The 16,761-nt window shown below is 40.6% G+C and overlaps 1 protein-coding gene across 1 annotated transcript in view; it reads right to left on the bottom strand.

Moving 5' to 3' along the window:
• Nucleotides 1–6,427: 6,427 nt before the first annotated feature.
• Nucleotides 6,428–16,761, bottom strand: part of PSD (pleckstrin and Sec7 domain containing) — a 631,535-nt gene continuing 621,201 nt past the window's right edge. The window contains exons 17-18 of the mRNA XM_069753283.1: nt 9,410–9,553; nt 6,428–6,775 (exon numbers count right to left, since the gene is read on the bottom strand). Coding sequence (XP_069609384.1) covers nt 6,530–6,775; nt 9,410–9,553 — 390 coding nt within the window. The 3' untranslated portion in view covers nt 6,428–6,529. The remainder of the gene's footprint in view (nt 6,776–9,409; nt 9,554–16,761) is intronic.

Genomic DNA, 16,761 nt, shown 5'->3' with positions numbered 1-16,761 from the left:
ACCTATTGTTTAAAGTAGGTTTCTATATTAAATGTATTTTTTAGAAACTTTTTTCCGCCATATCACTCCTTCCTGTTCTTCACACGCACATTAGCAGCAATGGACTGTCAGACTGATTGTATAGAAGCATTATCTAAGCATGCTCTAATCAGGGCAATAGTCATTGTGAAGGGAAGGGGATTGGGTGAGTTGTATAACATTACCTATTGGAAATGGTGGATCTTGTGTTATATCTCTTTTTGTGTGTGGGGGGGAAATAAATATCAAACATTAAAACTTGGTTGAAACAATAAGCCATTGCGAGTGAAATTCTTTCATGAGTCTTATAGTAATTGTCTCTCTGCAGGAGTTCCTATTTTAATAGCTACTGTTGGCAAATTACCAGTAGGGTATATGTGCCAGTGATATCCTATTAAGATATGTAGATTATTGAACGCAATTTACATTCACTGTCATAATTGGATGTAATTAAAAATACTTTGGTTTGCCCACAATTCCCTTACGGTCCAAGACCAACCTGCATCGCCATACTGGACGCTCCACTGGATGCATTTTACGATGGAGTCAGACCCAGTGTGGGATATCTGGGAGTATTGTTTTTTTTTTTCTCCAATATATTTCTAGATTTGGTTGATTAGATTGTCTTGTTGGATACACCGTCATAATCCCCTTCTTTAATAAAAGAAATAAAATCATCAAACTATACTTTTCCCTCCCATAACCACTAGACAATACACCCTGTATACTGTACATCTATTGCCATCTTTCATGTTACAATTGCCACATAATAAACACTTCTGCCTGCATTTGATGATTTATTCTTAGACTATACAGTGTAAAATATGATAAAGTATTACATATTGAAACCACAAATATCAAAAATAGAATTTTTAAGTACAGCCACAAAAAGATTACAGGTAAATGTGTGTGAAAGGCTTGGGGGGGGGACACATCTGTCATCGGTGCCATCTTATGGCATCTTATAGGTAATACATGGCTTAATCATGGCGTCCATGTGACCTGTAGAGATGCATCGATAATTGTGGAATTGGTATAATAAGGGAAACCATTCAAGCTTAAAAATTACATTTATTAAAATCACTGCGTCCAGGGCTGTAGGTAGACTGAGCTGCCATAGTATACGGATCGGGGGAGCTAATGCAATTACATGTGGAGGTGACTGCGGGTGCCAGGAGATCCAGGGTCGGGGAAAAGGCCCAGACTTGTTACCCTCGTGCCAGCGATCAACCAAACTTTATTTACTTTTTTATAATTTTGTCCAGCATGGAAAGTTATGAAGCTTTGCAAATCGCTGTATTAGGGGATTTGTCTTCACTCATGTAAAACAACTGCAGGTGATTTCCAAACCCCGGCTTTTCCCCAGTGTATTTACTGGCCTTTAGCCGAATTAATATTAGAGTGATTAGATGATGGCAGTGACAGAGTAAGCACCGTGTGTCACTAAGGCTACTTTCACACGCATTTTATTTTAATCCGTCACATTCCGTAGTTAATTGAGAATGCAGGATCCTGCAAAAAATGTTCCCATAGACTTGTATTAGCGATGGATTGTGACGGATGGCCATCCGTCACGTCCGTCCTGCACTGGATCCGTCAAGAAATAGCGGTCCGTCGAGCAAAGAAAACGTTCATAGAAATGTTTTTTCTGCACGTCGGAAAATCGGTATCCTGCGCTGTCTGTCGTCGGCTACAATGGAAGCCTATGGACGCAGGATCCGTCGCTGACCGTCACACAGTGGAATCCAGCGACGGATCCAGTTTTTCAACTCTGAGCATGCCTAGAAGGATTTTCATTTCCAGAAAAAATATTCATCTCTCTCTCTCTCTCGTCCCCGGACATTTCAATCCCGGAAATTATGTACGACGCATCCGTCATTACACTGGATCCGTCGCACACGTTTTTCCCTATTTTCCTGAGGTCCATCGATACGTCATTTTGCTGCATCACGACGGACAGCAAAAAAATGCAAGTGTGAAACTAGCCTAAGGGTGCGTGTCCATGGTCCGGCGCTTTGGACGGAGCGGAAAACCCGCTCTGTCAAAAGCGGCGCCCGCTACTGTATGCGTGGTGATTCTGGATGTGTTCATTGCACACATCCGGAATCTCCGCACCCTATACATAGGACCCTGTTATTTACCTTGCGGTGACGGAGTGTCGCCGCAAGGTAAACAGACATGCTGCGTTCTAAAAAGACACGGCGCATGTCCATAAACGAGGGGCTGCCGGATGCGTGTTCGCACGCATAGTGGAGACGGGATTTCATAAAATCCCCTCCACTATGCTGTAACATCTGGATGCTGAGCATTGAACGCTGCGGATGTACACAGGGTTCAATCTGCAGCAAATCCAGATGTAATCCTGAACGTGGAAACATACCCTAACTGTGGGGATAAGCTGCTGCAGGAGATTGTTCTGAGAAGCAGAACCCTCAGAGACAGGTGCTGACTAGTGATGAGTAAGCGTGCTGGGATAAGATGTTAGTCGCACATGCTCGGGTGCCAACCGAGTGTCTTCGGCGTACTCGAATAATATGTTAGTCGCAGCGACTGCATGTCTCATGGCTGTTCGACAGCTGCAACACATGCCTGTTTGTTAGGCAATCCCTGCATGTGTTGCGGCTGTCGAACAAAGGGGAGGCATGCAGGCACGGGGACTAGAACATATTATTCGAGCACGCCGAAAACACTCTATTAGCACACAAGCATACACTGATAAGATTTTATCCAAGCACATTCACTGATCACAAGTGCTGACCCATCACTGCCATCATCTGTACTCCATTTGAGTACATGCAGATATCCAGGCAGCTGAACAGACCGGGGAAAAGCAGAGGATTGGCAGTCACAGGAATTAAGATAATTCCTCTAATAAAGTGATTTGCTCATAACTTTCCACATTAGACAAAATTATAGAAAAATAAAGTTTCATTACTCTTTAATGTAGTTTCTCCAAATGATTGTATCCTACCGGTAAGCTTCTTTGCTTCTTATTCCTGTCTATGGGCTTATCTGTAGGAGACTGAATGTGTGAATGGATTAGGCTGCAGGAGAATGTTCTTTTTCCGTGTAACTGCTTCTGACCCATATTTCCACACTCAATATGAAGCAAATATTAATATTGAATAGTAAAACAGTCTTGTGCACTATCTGGGATCTGTTGATATTAAGAACCTAAATAACTGAATTAAAAAAATATTGTAAGTGGGGAAATTATTGCTGCTACTAGACCACCTGAGTCTGCTGTGAAGAAGGGAGTCCCACAATATACCCGCTCCATGAAATATTAATTATATTATACTCTATAGATAGTGTACTATAAAATGAAGTAGACACAATACTTTAGTGGCGTCTTTCACCCACTTTTTCTAGAGTTTAGGTACAAATGGCCAAACTAAGAACTCACATAATTTGTAGATAAGAATTCGACAATTCATGGGTGTGATCTGCTGTATCCATCAAATACCGGTACTTATTCTAATCTAAACATATTAATGTTTCTATGCGGAGTATGCCATTTGGAATAATAGGAGGTGATATCACAATGTCTCACTTGTGGATTTAAGTGAACTTTCGAATGACAGCGTCAGCTACTTGGAGGTTATAAGAGCACTGTAAAAAATGGCATTTCAGAGATATGACTCCGTGTGATCCCTTCTCCATTTTGCATTATATCAGGGTTCTCCAACCTGCAGCTGATGCAAAACTATAGGTTTCAGATCAGAAACACTGGAATATGTGATCTCCAACTTTCATCCAGAGAAACCACTTCTCAGGTAAGGGACAAATAAAATATATTCACATCCTATATCACATTTTCTAGATATATAAATGATATGGTGAGCCGTAAGAGGAAAAGCCATTGTCGTATAGCCTCCGTATTATAGGTCACAGCATACAATTAAAAGGTAAGCAATAGATTTTGCAAACCTGTAGCCATTTTTAAATACTCACTTCCTAGCATCTTAGGCCACGACTGATGGAAATCTAACGCCTCCCTTATGGTCAATACAACTATTTGGCTGTATAAATGTTACATCTAGTCTCTTCAGATATATGATTATTTAGGTCTAGATGTAGAAGTCATCTAGAGAATATTTGCAGCACTTACACAAACAGACATGATAAAATATGCAACAGTATTGGCGCAAATTAAATCATAATAATATGAAGAACCCAAATAATAGAATACAAAATACTGTAAAGCGATCTGAAAAAACTAGGAAACAGTGCGCTCATTATAGCATAATTTATATAATAAAAAAGGAGTTTTGCGTAATTTTCCACTATGTGACTACTGACTCCTACATGTACATTTTACTAGGTAGGAAATCCATTTTACCAGAAACAGATCCTTAATCATTATCAAACATTGCACCCATTGGAGCCAAACATCAAACAGTCAAAAAAAATAAAATGAAATAAAATAAAGCGTCTAAGTAGGAAATAATTCAAGACTAAGATTAATAGTACATGTAATATGTAACTGCGGCAGCTCCTAATGAATGGCTGCTAGTTATTACCGAGGGTGGCTTGCCTCAAGTTCTTCGATTTCAGTAAATTTCTGCTGTTAATGAGCAGTTTGCCATTCACAAGACTGAATTATTTATTTTGATGTCTCCATAAGGGAAATTCTCTCCAGAAGACTAAATGTTGAACACTATATAATTCCTCGGGAAGTAACGGCATTTTATTGAATTACGTATAGTACTATTCTTTCCAGGGCACAAGATTTAAAAATATCTAAACCCAAATAAACCCTCAAAATAATATACTGATATTGGGAAAATAAGGGTGTCAACCAAATGGTGGCATCTTCTCAGATATATGCATTTTGTGTACATGGATGAGGTTTCAGTAGTAAATTAGAATACATTGAGCTTTAATGCTGTCAACTGAGAAGTCTTGTTCGGCGATGTTATTGCATGTAAATCCATCTTAGAAGGAATGGTCCTTCTTACAAGCATCTGCCATTCAAAAAGCCAATGACTAGCATGGTTGATGAAGATGAGATGTAGTCGTACATGACAGCTGAGGGTCTTCTTTTGAACGTTAACCTCTACACCTGTATGTATGTATATGTACTGATGTGTTTAAGTTTTATGTGTTTTGAAACATATTGTAAAAATGATGTAGTCAGACAGTGATAATCAGGTAGATTAATATTGGATATAAAACATTGACAATAGAAGGTCGAAGCGCAAATGAAACGACCAAAGTCATACAAAAAAAGCCAAGAGTGATGTTTCTAATTGAATGCGATTTGCTGCAAATTGAGCAATTCTGGTCACGATATCCTAGCCCTCTAGAGCTGCTTCAAAACTTGTTTCAAAATGAACAGTTGAGTACTGCTGCTTCGTAATTTACCAAGAATTTTGGGCAGTATATTATGGCTTAAAAGCTTGGCATTCAATTTCAGTTTCTCGTACCATCCTAAATTGTCCCAAACTCTTACCCATACAACTATATTCCTTATGTTCACTCCAAAAAAAGCCAATGGCAAATCGGAATTCTGCTGGTATTCTTCAGGTGCATCCAACTTTGACTGTCCAGGTCCAATGCTTTATGTTTCTGAGACATGCAGAGAACGTTGCATCTTTGTTGCCTTTTTACATTAAGTGTAAACTTCCCTTTAGAGTATTTTATATAAAGAAATTTTGACATTCATATTTTTTTTCTCTTAGCATGAAACGAAACGATGCCCGAACCTCAAAAGGAGCGTTAATACTACAAAATATCAGCATGACAATCAAATTCAGTAAAGTAGTAAAAGTGCAAAAATATGTCACAAAAAGGGAGAAGTCCAGTAAAGAATTGGCACCATCCTAAAATGAAGAAGTCATTTTTGCCAAACGCCTAATAGTCTAAGTTCCGCTTTGAGAGTCACGTGGCTTCACTCTATCTCCTCTCCTTAGCTTGAGTAGGTGAAACATATACAAAACGAATAGAAATTCTGTACATTGCCCTTTGTGTTTAGACTCGGAGGCTTTCATCTCTTTGTTGTCGCCGTAAAAAAAAAATCTGATCAACAAAGTTCATGTGCTCTATCTGCTTACATGAAGTAGTTCCATCAGATATGAGAGGAAACGCTATCAGTATCATTTAGGTTTGCTTTTTTGGTAGACTTCCGCTCATAAAATTTAAAAATATGGTCCCACTGGATCTGAATGGCTTAAATAGAAAAGAAAGAGTATACCATCTGGACATAGAGAAATACACACTGAAAAACTTCCCTTCACATGCTCTTCTCTCCCCCAGCACAACACATGTGATATGTCTTGGGCAGTGCTTGTAGTGATTGTGCAGCTTGTCATCCTTTCTAGGAATCACACCACTGTTTCTGAAAGCCCTTCAAGGTCTGAACCCGTCAAAGCACGTACCCGCAAAAAGTATTAAATCATGCAATACTTATTGGTACCAGCTTGAAATCCAACATACCACGTATTTAGGAAAAGAGGGGCCCTTCATTTTTTTTTTATTCATCAGCCAAGATTTTTCTATAGCGGACAGTTCAAGATTTTTGCCTGTTGCTGTTGTGGGTTGTTCTGCAGCTTCCTCTCGAAGACCCGTGGCATTTTGCTTTGGTGGATGTAATAGGAGGGTCTAGATTTAGAGAAGGACTGGAGCGGGACTTTTTAAGTCCGTCCTCATCATTCTCTGCAGAGTCAAATAAGCTGTTTTCAAAAGCTTCCAAATCTTCCGTGCCAGCTTTCAGTTTGGCTCTTAAGAGCATGGCATAAGTGCCGTAACGGGATTTCTGTCAAAACAAAAAAAACAAAGTTTGAATGTAGAAATTTCTCATTTAAAGATTTTTCTGTATATTCATGCCTATGAAAATTGTACATTCACACTGAAGGCATCAAAACTATGAATTAACACATGTTGAGTTATATACTTAACAAAAAAGTGTGAAACAACTGAAAATATGTCTTATATTCTAGGTTCTTCAAAGTAGCCACCTTTTGCTTTGATGACTGCTTTGCACACTCTTGGCATTCTCTTGATGAGCTTCAAGAGGTAGTCACCGGAAATGGACTTCCAACAATCTTGAAGGAGTTCCCAGAGTTGCTTAGTACTTGTTGGCCCTTTTGCCTTCACTCTGCGGTCCAGCTCACCCTAAACCATCCCGATTGGGTTCAGGACTGGTGACTGTGGAGGCCAGGTCATCTGGCATAGCACCCCATCACTCTACTTCTTGGTCAAATAGCCCTTACACAGCCTGGAGGTGTTTGGGGTCATTATTCTGTTGAAAAATAAATGATAGTCCAACTAAACGCAAACCGGATGGAATAGCATGCCGTTGCAAGATGCTGTGGTAGCCATGCTGGTTCAGTATGCCTTCAGTTTTGAATAAATCCCCAACAGTGTCACCAGCAAAGCACCTCCACACCATCACAACTCCTCCTCCATGCTTCACGGTGAGAACCAGGCATGTAGAGTCCTTCTGTTCACTTTTTCTACGTCCCACAAAGACACGGTAGTTGGAATCAAAGATCTCAAATTTGGACTCATCAGATCAAAGCACAGATTTCCACTGGTCTAATGTCCATTCCTTGTGTTCTTCAGCCCAAACAAGTCTCTTGCTTGTTGCCTGTCCTTAGCAGTGGTTTTCTAGCAGCTATTTTACCTTGAAAGCCTGCTGCACAAAGTCTCCTCCTAACAGTTGTTGTAGAGATGTGTCTGCTGCTAGAACTCTGTGTGGCATTGACCTGGTCTCTAATCTGAGCTGCTGTTAACCTGCGATTTCTGAGGCTGGTGAATCGGATAAACTTATCCTCAGAAGCAGAGGTGACTCTTGTTCTTCCTTTCCTGGGGTGGTCCTCATGTGAGCCAGTTTCTTTGTAGCGCTTGATGGTTTTTGCCACTGCACTTGGGGACACTTTCAAAGTTTTCCCAATTTTTCCGACTGACTGACCTTAATTTCTTAAAGTAATGATGGCCACTTGTTTTTCTTTACTTAGCTGCTTTTTTCTTGCCATAATACAAATTCTAACAGTCTATTCAGTAGGACTATCAGCTGTGTATCGACCAGAATTCTGCACAACACAACTGATGGTCCCAAGCCCATTTATAAGGCAAGAAATCCCACTTATTAAACCTGACAGGGCACACCTGTGACGTGAAAACCATTCCCAGTGACTACCTCTTGAAGCTAATCAAGAGAATGCCAAGAGTGTGCAGTCATCAAATCAAAAAGTGGCTACTTTGAAGAACCTAGAATATAAGACATAATTTCAGTTGTTTCACACTTTTTTGTTAAGTATATATTTCCACGTGTTAGTCATGAAAATACGGAAAAATCTTTAAATGAGAAGGTGTGTCCAAACTTTTGGTCTGTACTGTATATATATATATATATATCTATATATATATATATATATATAGATATATATATATATACATCAGATCAACATTAATTTTTAAGGTTGGTTCTTTATCTGTTGCGACCCATTAATTTCATTCACCTTTAGTGGATGTTTTCTGTCCAAATGATATAATAAGGATGGGATATCATCTCTAGTGAGGCGCATGCATAAGTATCAGTGGGTTAATAGAGGTTTATTTAAAAAAAAATGTAAATCAGTTTTAAATATTTCCAAAGCATGTCATGCATCAAGATGTGTGATTTAAGTTTAATTTATTTCCCTCCAGAGTATTTTAACATTTCTGAGCGATAATTAAAGCTGATAATGAACTCATCACTGGAATCTACTTGACAAACATCTGGTCATTGAAAGGCTGTAGAACTTTTCTAATGCGGCAGAAAAGAAGGCACCCCGAGCTTCTCTAATGTTATATAGGGATGGATTATAAGTAAGGGTTAATAAATGGCCGTACTCCGCAAACCAAATCTGACCCTTTAAGCTAATAAGAAAGGGGTATAGAAAGCAATTCTCAAAGTGCAGAGAGGGAGTGAATACATTTTTCCAAGAAGAATAGTGATTTACATCCATAGTGTTAAGTGTTACATTTCTGTCATTACTCTTCTCTGCCGTAAATGAATTCCGCAGAATGAGATAGTAGGATATCATCTTATTAACAATAAGGATTTGTTCACTTGGAGTTCTTTAATGAGCATTTTTATGGCAGAAAGATTTTCAAATCAAAGTAGAAGTATTTTTTGGATAATTTTTGTGCTGTTTATCACAAGGTTTTGGTCAATGGGTCATTTTTCATTCCAGTTTTGATTCAATGGCCAAAACTGGAGTATTTTTTTAGACTGAAATGCACAAACAAGTGCTAAGTACATTTTAAGAGCATTTTCCATTGAAATGAATAGGAACATACTTAAAGAGTTGTATAGCCTGTCGATATGGATTTAGAAAGCGAATCTGCATCACAATCTGCCATATAACTCAGTGTGAACATTTGAAGGATTTACGTGACAAACCTCAAACTCTAGATAGTCTTCTTTCTGCTTAAATTCATCCACCTCTTTCCCTTTCACCTTCTTATCTGGAGGAGCCGTGCGATGTTCTATTAAGCTTGATGACATAGTCTTGAATTTAGACTCGTGCGTTTTCACCTGTTCCTCCTGTGCATGAAATATAAAGTAAACCCACCATTTATTTTTCTTTAAGACAAGGTTATGATTCTGCGTCAACAGGTTCTTTATTTTAGATTCATTATTGTCAATTCAAAAAATTATGGAACCTTTATGTCTCATTATGTGCGCAAATATACTTTATTTTATCGAAACACAAAGGAACCTATTTACTGAAATATGAAATACCTGTGCCACATGGCTACTTATCAGGGTTGTTCCCTTTCAGCTGCAGTTTGTCATTGCTACAAAAAAACAAACAGCGCTGCACTCACCTTCCCAGGGTCTAGCGCCGAGTCTCTGCCGTTGCTCCCAGTGTCAGACAAGCTGCAGCGCTGAAGTCACATCAACAGCATGGCAGCCAATCAGTGAGCTCAGTTGATTTGAAGGAGGTTTTCAGTCTACAATGGCACAGCCACCATGCTCATTGGCGTCCATGTTGTAGACATGACACCAACATCGCAGCAAATACCAGATACTAAGAGTAGTGACGAAGACTCGTTGGTGGACACGGGAAAGGTGGGTCCAGCGCGGCTTGTTATTTTTTAATACTAGCTGATAGACAACAACTACTTTAAAAAAACCTTAAATTACTTAAATAGAAACAAAACTTTTTTGGGGGGGATTTAAAGAGGCTGTCCAGGACTTAAAAAAGGCATGTAGTTGCTAACAGCGCTGGTCATTGACTACTCCTACCAGAGAATCAGCTAGTCCTGGTCAACAGAGTGGTGGTTTCTTTTCCTGTTGACAGGGCGAGACTACTGGTGTCATGCTGATTGACCGCTGGCTTCCCCCAATTAGGTAGCAGAGAGAAGGCTGTCAATCAGCATGATGCCAGGTGTCCCACCCTGTAAAGAGGAAGAGAAATTGCTGCTCTGTTGACAGGGACTAGTAGAAGTAGTCAATGACCAGTACAGGGTCCAACTGCCTCACTTAGCAACTACTTGCCTTTTTTTTATAAGTCCCGGGAATCCCCTTTAAATAATAAAAAAAAGTTTAGTTTTTCATTAAGTTATTTTTAAAGTTGTGGTTGCCTTTCAACCAGTGTTAAAAAATAGTTGCCTTTGATAGTAACTACTTGTCTTTTTTTCTAAAGTCCCAGATGTTTCATTCTTTCCCAAGCACCATGGTACAGTGGTGGTTCAATGCCCAGTTCATGCTCCTTTAGAAGCTCCTTTCATCTACTGCTTGGCAAGATCTGTACATTATACTAAAATATCTGTGTACAGAAATTCCCCTGAGTAGGGGTGTGGAGGGTATGGGGGTGGGGGCAGAGCATCTCAGACAGGGAAAGTCCCATACATAGACTGAATATAGTGTACAGAGCTTGCCAAACAAGAAATGAAAAGAGCATGAACTGAGCATTAGCAGAGCACCATAGAGTAGTGTTTCTTAGAGAATAAAGCAAAATAGGGTAATGAAGTATATTACAAAATAATTTTACAATACCTAAAAGAGAACTGAATAAAAAGTTTAGTTTCTCTTTAAAGGGAACCTGTCACCCCCCAGGCGTTTGAAACTAAAAGGGCCACCAGTGTCTTCTGATTTATTCACACTGCAGGGCTGGGATTCACAGGCAGGGCATCCGCACAGGCGCAGTCAGCGAGACTGCATATGAGGACAGAGGACGGGCAGCGCTCACTGCGCCTGCCCCAGGCATGACAAAAGAGCGCAGGTGCCGGCTGATTTCAAAACAGTGCTGAGGAAGCGGCGCCCAAAAAGACTTGAGTGACGGCTGTGAGGCATCTGCAGCAGGGGGGGAAAGGCCTGCCTCCAGGACTGAAGACAGGTATTTTGGACAAATTGCAAAACGGATTATTTCTGCAGTTACAGCACCAATAACTAAAAGAGCCTCCTTGTCAGAATGCAGCATTACTGCCGCACAACGTGGCTCTTTTAGTTTCAAAAGTCTTGGAGGGGGGGGGGGGGTGGCAGGTTCCCTTTAAGAATTCATTTCTAATCAGGCTTATTTTTTGAGATTGTGTTTCCTATTTGGTGCGCCTTAGTAATTTACTGGTTCATATAGCTATCATGCATTCATGGTGAAGTTCAATTGCAACATTTTAGGAATAGCAGTCTACTGATAAATATTTTGCTTATAGGTACAGTGAAGGAAATAATTGTTTGATCCCTTGCTGATTTTGTAAGTTTGCCCACTGACAAAGACATGAACAGTCTATAATTTTAAGGGTAGGATCATTTTTAACATTGAGAGATAAAATATCAAAAATAAAATCCTGAAAATCACATTGTATAACTTATATAAATTTATTTGCATTGTGCAGTGAGAAAAAAGTATTTGATCCCCCACCAACCATTAAGAGTTCTGGCTCCTACAGATTACTTAGACGCTCTTAATCAACTTGTTATATAGTCACCTTTATAAAAGACCCCTGTCCACAGACTCAACGTTAAAATTAACCTACCCTTAACCCCTTTACCCCCAAGGGTGGTTTGCACGTTATGGACCGGGCCAATTTTTACAATTCTGACCACTGTCCATTTATGAGGTTATAACTCTGGAACGCTTCAACGGATCCCGGTGATTCTGACATTGTTTTCCCATGACATATTGTACTTCATGATAGTGGAAAAATTTCTTTGATATTACCTGCGTTTATTTGTGAAAAAAACGGAAACATGGCGAAAATTTTGAAAATTTCGCAATTTTCCAACTTTGAATTTTTATGCAATTAAATCACAGAGATATGTCACACAAAATACTTAATAAGTAACATTTCCCATATGTCTACTTTACATCAGCACAATTTTGGAACCAAAATTTTTTTTTGTTAGGGAGTTATAAGGGTTAAAAGTTGACCAGCAATTTCTCATTTTTACAACACCATTTTAATTTAGGGACCACATCTCATTTGAAGTCATTTTGAGGGGTCTATATGATAGAAAATAACCAAGTGTGACACCATTCTAAAAGCTGCACCTCTCAAGGTTCTCAAAACCACATTCAAGAAGTTTATTAACCCTTCAGGTGTTTCACAGGAATTTTTGGAATGTTTAAATAAAAATTAACATTTTACTTTTTTTCACAAAAAATTTACTTCAGTTCCAATTTGTTTTATTTTGCCAAGAGTTACAGGAGAAAATGGACCCCAAACCTTGTTGTACAATTTGTCCTGAGTACGCCGATACCCCATAAGTGGAGGTAAACCACTGTTTGGGCGCATGACAGAGCTTGGAAGCGAAGGAGCACCATTTGACTTTTTAATGCAAAATTGACTGGAATTGAGATGGGACGCCATGTTGCGTTTGGAGAGCCACTGATGTGCCTAAACATTGAAACCCCCCACAAGTGACACCATTTTGGAAAGTAGACCCCGTAAGGAACTTATCTAGATGTGTGGTGAGCACTTTGACCCACCAAGAGCTTCACAGAAGTTTATAATGCAGAGCCGTAAAAATAAAACAAAAATTTTTTCCCACAAATATTATTTTTTAGCCCCCAGTTTTCCCCCAAGGAACTTATCTAGATGTGTTGTGAGAGCTTTGAACCCCCAAGTGTTTCACTACAGTTTCTAACGCAGAGCCGTGAAAATAAAAAAAAAAATTCCCCCCAAAATTATTTTTTAGCCCCCAGTTTTGTATTTTCTCGAGGGTAACAGGAGAAATTGGACCCCAAAATTTGTTGTCCAATTTGTGCTGAGTGCGCTGATGCACCATATGTGGGGGGGAACCACCGTTTGGGCGCATGGGAGGGCTCGGAAGGGAAGGCGTACCATTTGGAATGCAGACTTAGATGGAATGGTCTGCAGGCATCACATTGCGTTTGCAGAGCCCCTAATGTACCTAAACAGTAGAAACCCCCCACAAGTGACCCCATATTGGAAACTAGACCCCCCACGAACTTATCTAGATGTGTTGTGAGAACTTTGAGCCCCCAAGTGTTTCACTACAGTTTATAACGCAGAGCCGTGAAAATTAAAAAATCTTTTTTTCCCACAAAACTTATTTTTTAGCCCCCAGTTTTGTATTTTCCCAAGGGTAACAGGAGAAATTGGACCCCAAAAGTTGTTGTCCAATTTGTCCTGAGTACGCTGATACCCCATATGTTGGGGTAAACTCCTGTTTAGAGAGCTCGGAAGGGAAGGAGTACTGTTTTACTTTTTCAACGCAGAATTGGCTGGAATTGAGATCGGACGCCATGTCGCGTTTGGAGAGCCCCTGATGTGTCTAAACAGTGGAAACCCCCCAATTATAACTGAAACCCTAATCCAAACACACCCCTAACCTTAATTCCAACGGTAACCCTAACCACACCTCTAACCCAGACACACCCCTAACCCTAATCCCAACCCTATTCCCAACCGCAAATGTAATTCAAACCCTAACCTGTTATGTTTGCTAATGACAGGTGTTATGAAGGCAATCCAGAAACACAGTGTGCTTAGCGATCAGAGCGCACACAGTGATCTGACAAATACCCAAAAATACAAGAACGAGCTCTGAGACGTGGAAACTCTGTAGACTGCACACCTGATCCTATCCTAAACACAACTAAAAGCGGCTGTGGATTGCGCCTAACAACTACCTAGGCAACTCGGCACAGCCTAAGAAACTAGCTAGCCTGAAGATAGAAAAATAGGCCTGACTTGCCCCAGAGAAATTCCCCAAAGGAAAAGGCAGCCCCCCACATATAATGACTGTGAGTAAGATGAAAAGACAAAACATAGGGATGAAATAGATTCAGCAAAGTGGGGCCCGATATTCTAGGACAGAGCGAGGACAGTAAAGCGAACTTTGCAGTCTACAAAAAACCCTAAAGCAAAACCACGCAAAGGGGGCAAAAAAAAAACCCACCGTGCCGAACTAACGGCACGGCGGTACACCCTTTGCGTCTCAGAGCTTCCAGCAAAACAAAAGACAAGCTGGACAGAAAAAAAAGCAACAAAAAAGCAAAAAGCACTTAGCTATACAGAGCAGCAGGTCACAGGAACAATCAGGAGAAGCTCAGATCCAACACTGAAACATTGACAAGGAGCAAGGATAGCAGCATCAGGCGGAGTTAAGTAATGAAGCAGTTAACGAGCTCACCAGAACACCTGAGGGAGGAAGCTCAGAAGCTGCAGTACCACTTGTGACCACAGGAGTGAATTCAGCCACAGAATTCACAACACTAACCCTAACTTTAGCCCCAACCCTAACTGTAGCCTTAACCCTAACTGTAGCCTTAACCCTAACTGTAGCCTTTACCCTAACTGTAGCCTTAACCCTAGCCCTAACCCTAGCCCTAACCATAACCCTAGCCCTAACCCTAGCCCTAACCCTAGCCCTAACCCTAACCCTAGCCCTAGTCCTAACCCTAGCCCCAGGGCCAGCTCCAGGTTTTTGAGGGCCCCGGGCGAAAGAGTCTCAGTGGGCCCCCCCCTTTTAACACATACCACGATTCATGATGCCCAGATACAGCAGAGAAATATAGGTATAGTCCAATGCCATAATTCACTTCTTACATGAGTGATAGCTATTGTAAATTCTGCAGTGTATATATACAGGACAGGAGGAGTGGTACTGTGCGGTGTATATATACAAGGGAGAGGTACTGTGCGGTGTATATATAGAGGGGAGTGGTACTGTGCAGTGTATATATACAGGAGGAGAGGTACTGTGCAGTATATATATACAGGGGAGAGGTACTGTGCGGTGTATATATACAGGGGAGAGGTACTGTGCAGAGTATATATACAGGGGAGAGGTACTGTGTGGTGTATATACTTCAACAGCCGCCCAGCCCAGGCCCCCAGCACCTGTCCTTTATATATATTATATACACTGTATCTATACAGGCTGTCCTGGGGGCCTGGGCTGGGCGGCTGCTGTAGTGTATGTATATATATATATATATATATATATCAGCTGCAGCCGCCCAGCCCATGGCCGACCCCCCAGGTCACCCAGACTGTCAGAATATACAGCGATATAGCATGGCACTCACTCAGGTGCCGGTAGCAGCTCCTCCAGTCCGGAATCTGCCTGTGCCTGATTAGTTCAGCACTGCACACAGCCAGGAGAGCAGAGCAGGAGAACTCTCCGCCCACAATGTCACGCTGGCTGTGTCCTTAACCCCTATGTGCCTGGCCCTGCACTGACTGAGAAGATGCTTGTGCCAGGCAGGGCAAATTGAAAGGGTAGAAAGGGTTAAAGCGGCCAGATGGATGTATGACTGCGTGAGTGCGCCCCCCTTACTTGTCAGGGCCCCGGCACTTGCCCGGGTGCGTCGGGTGCTGACGCCGGCCCTGCCTAGCCCTAACCCTAACCCTAGCCCTAACCCTAACCCTATCCCTAACCCTAACCCTAGCCCTAGCCCTAACCCTAATGGGAAAATGGAAATAAATACATTTTTTAAATTTTTTTTATTTTTCCCTAACTAAGGGGGTAATGAAGGGGGGTTTGATTTACTTTTATAGCGGGTTTTTTAGCGGATTTTTATGATTGGCAGCCGTCACTCACTGAAAGACGCTTTTTATTGCAAAAAATATTTTTTGCGTTACCACATATTGAGAGCTATAATTTTTCAATATTTGAGTCCACAGAGTCATGTGAGGTCTTGTTTTTTGTGGGACGAGTTGACGTTTTTATTGGTAACACTTTCGGGCACGTGACATTTTTTTATCGCTCTTTATTCCGATTTTTGTGAGGCAGAATTAGCAAAAACCAGCTATTCATGAATTTCTTTTGGGAGAGGCGTTTATACCGTTCCGCGTTTGGTAAAATTGATAAAGCAGTTTTATTCTTCGGGTCAGTACAATTACAGCGACACCTCATTTATATCATGTTTTTATGTTTTGGCGCTTTTATACGATAAAAACTATTTTATAGAAAAAATAATTATTTTTGCATCGCTTTATTCTGAGGACTATAACTTTTTTATTTTTTTGCTTATGTTGCTATATGGTGGCTCGTTTTTTGCGCGACAAGATGACGCTTTCAGCGGTACCATGGTTATTTATATCTGTCTTTTTGATCGCGTGTTATTCCACTTTTTGTTCGGCGGTATGATAATAAAGCGTTTTTTGCCTCTTTTTTTTTTTTCTTACAGTGTTTACTGAAGGGGTTAACTAGTGGGCCAGTTTTATAGGTCGGGTCGTTACGGACGCAGCGATACTAAATATGTGTACTTTTATTGTTTTGTTTTTATTTAGATAAAGAAATGTATTTATGGGAATAATATATATATTTTTTTCATT

Source organism: Ranitomeya imitator, chromosome 2 (genome assembly GCF_032444005.1).
Source record: "Ranitomeya imitator isolate aRanImi1 chromosome 2, aRanImi1.pri, whole genome shotgun sequence".
Lineage (NCBI taxonomy): Eukaryota > Metazoa > Chordata > Amphibia > Anura > Dendrobatidae > Ranitomeya > Ranitomeya imitator.
This window is presented reverse-complemented; position numbering and strand designations above follow the sequence as displayed.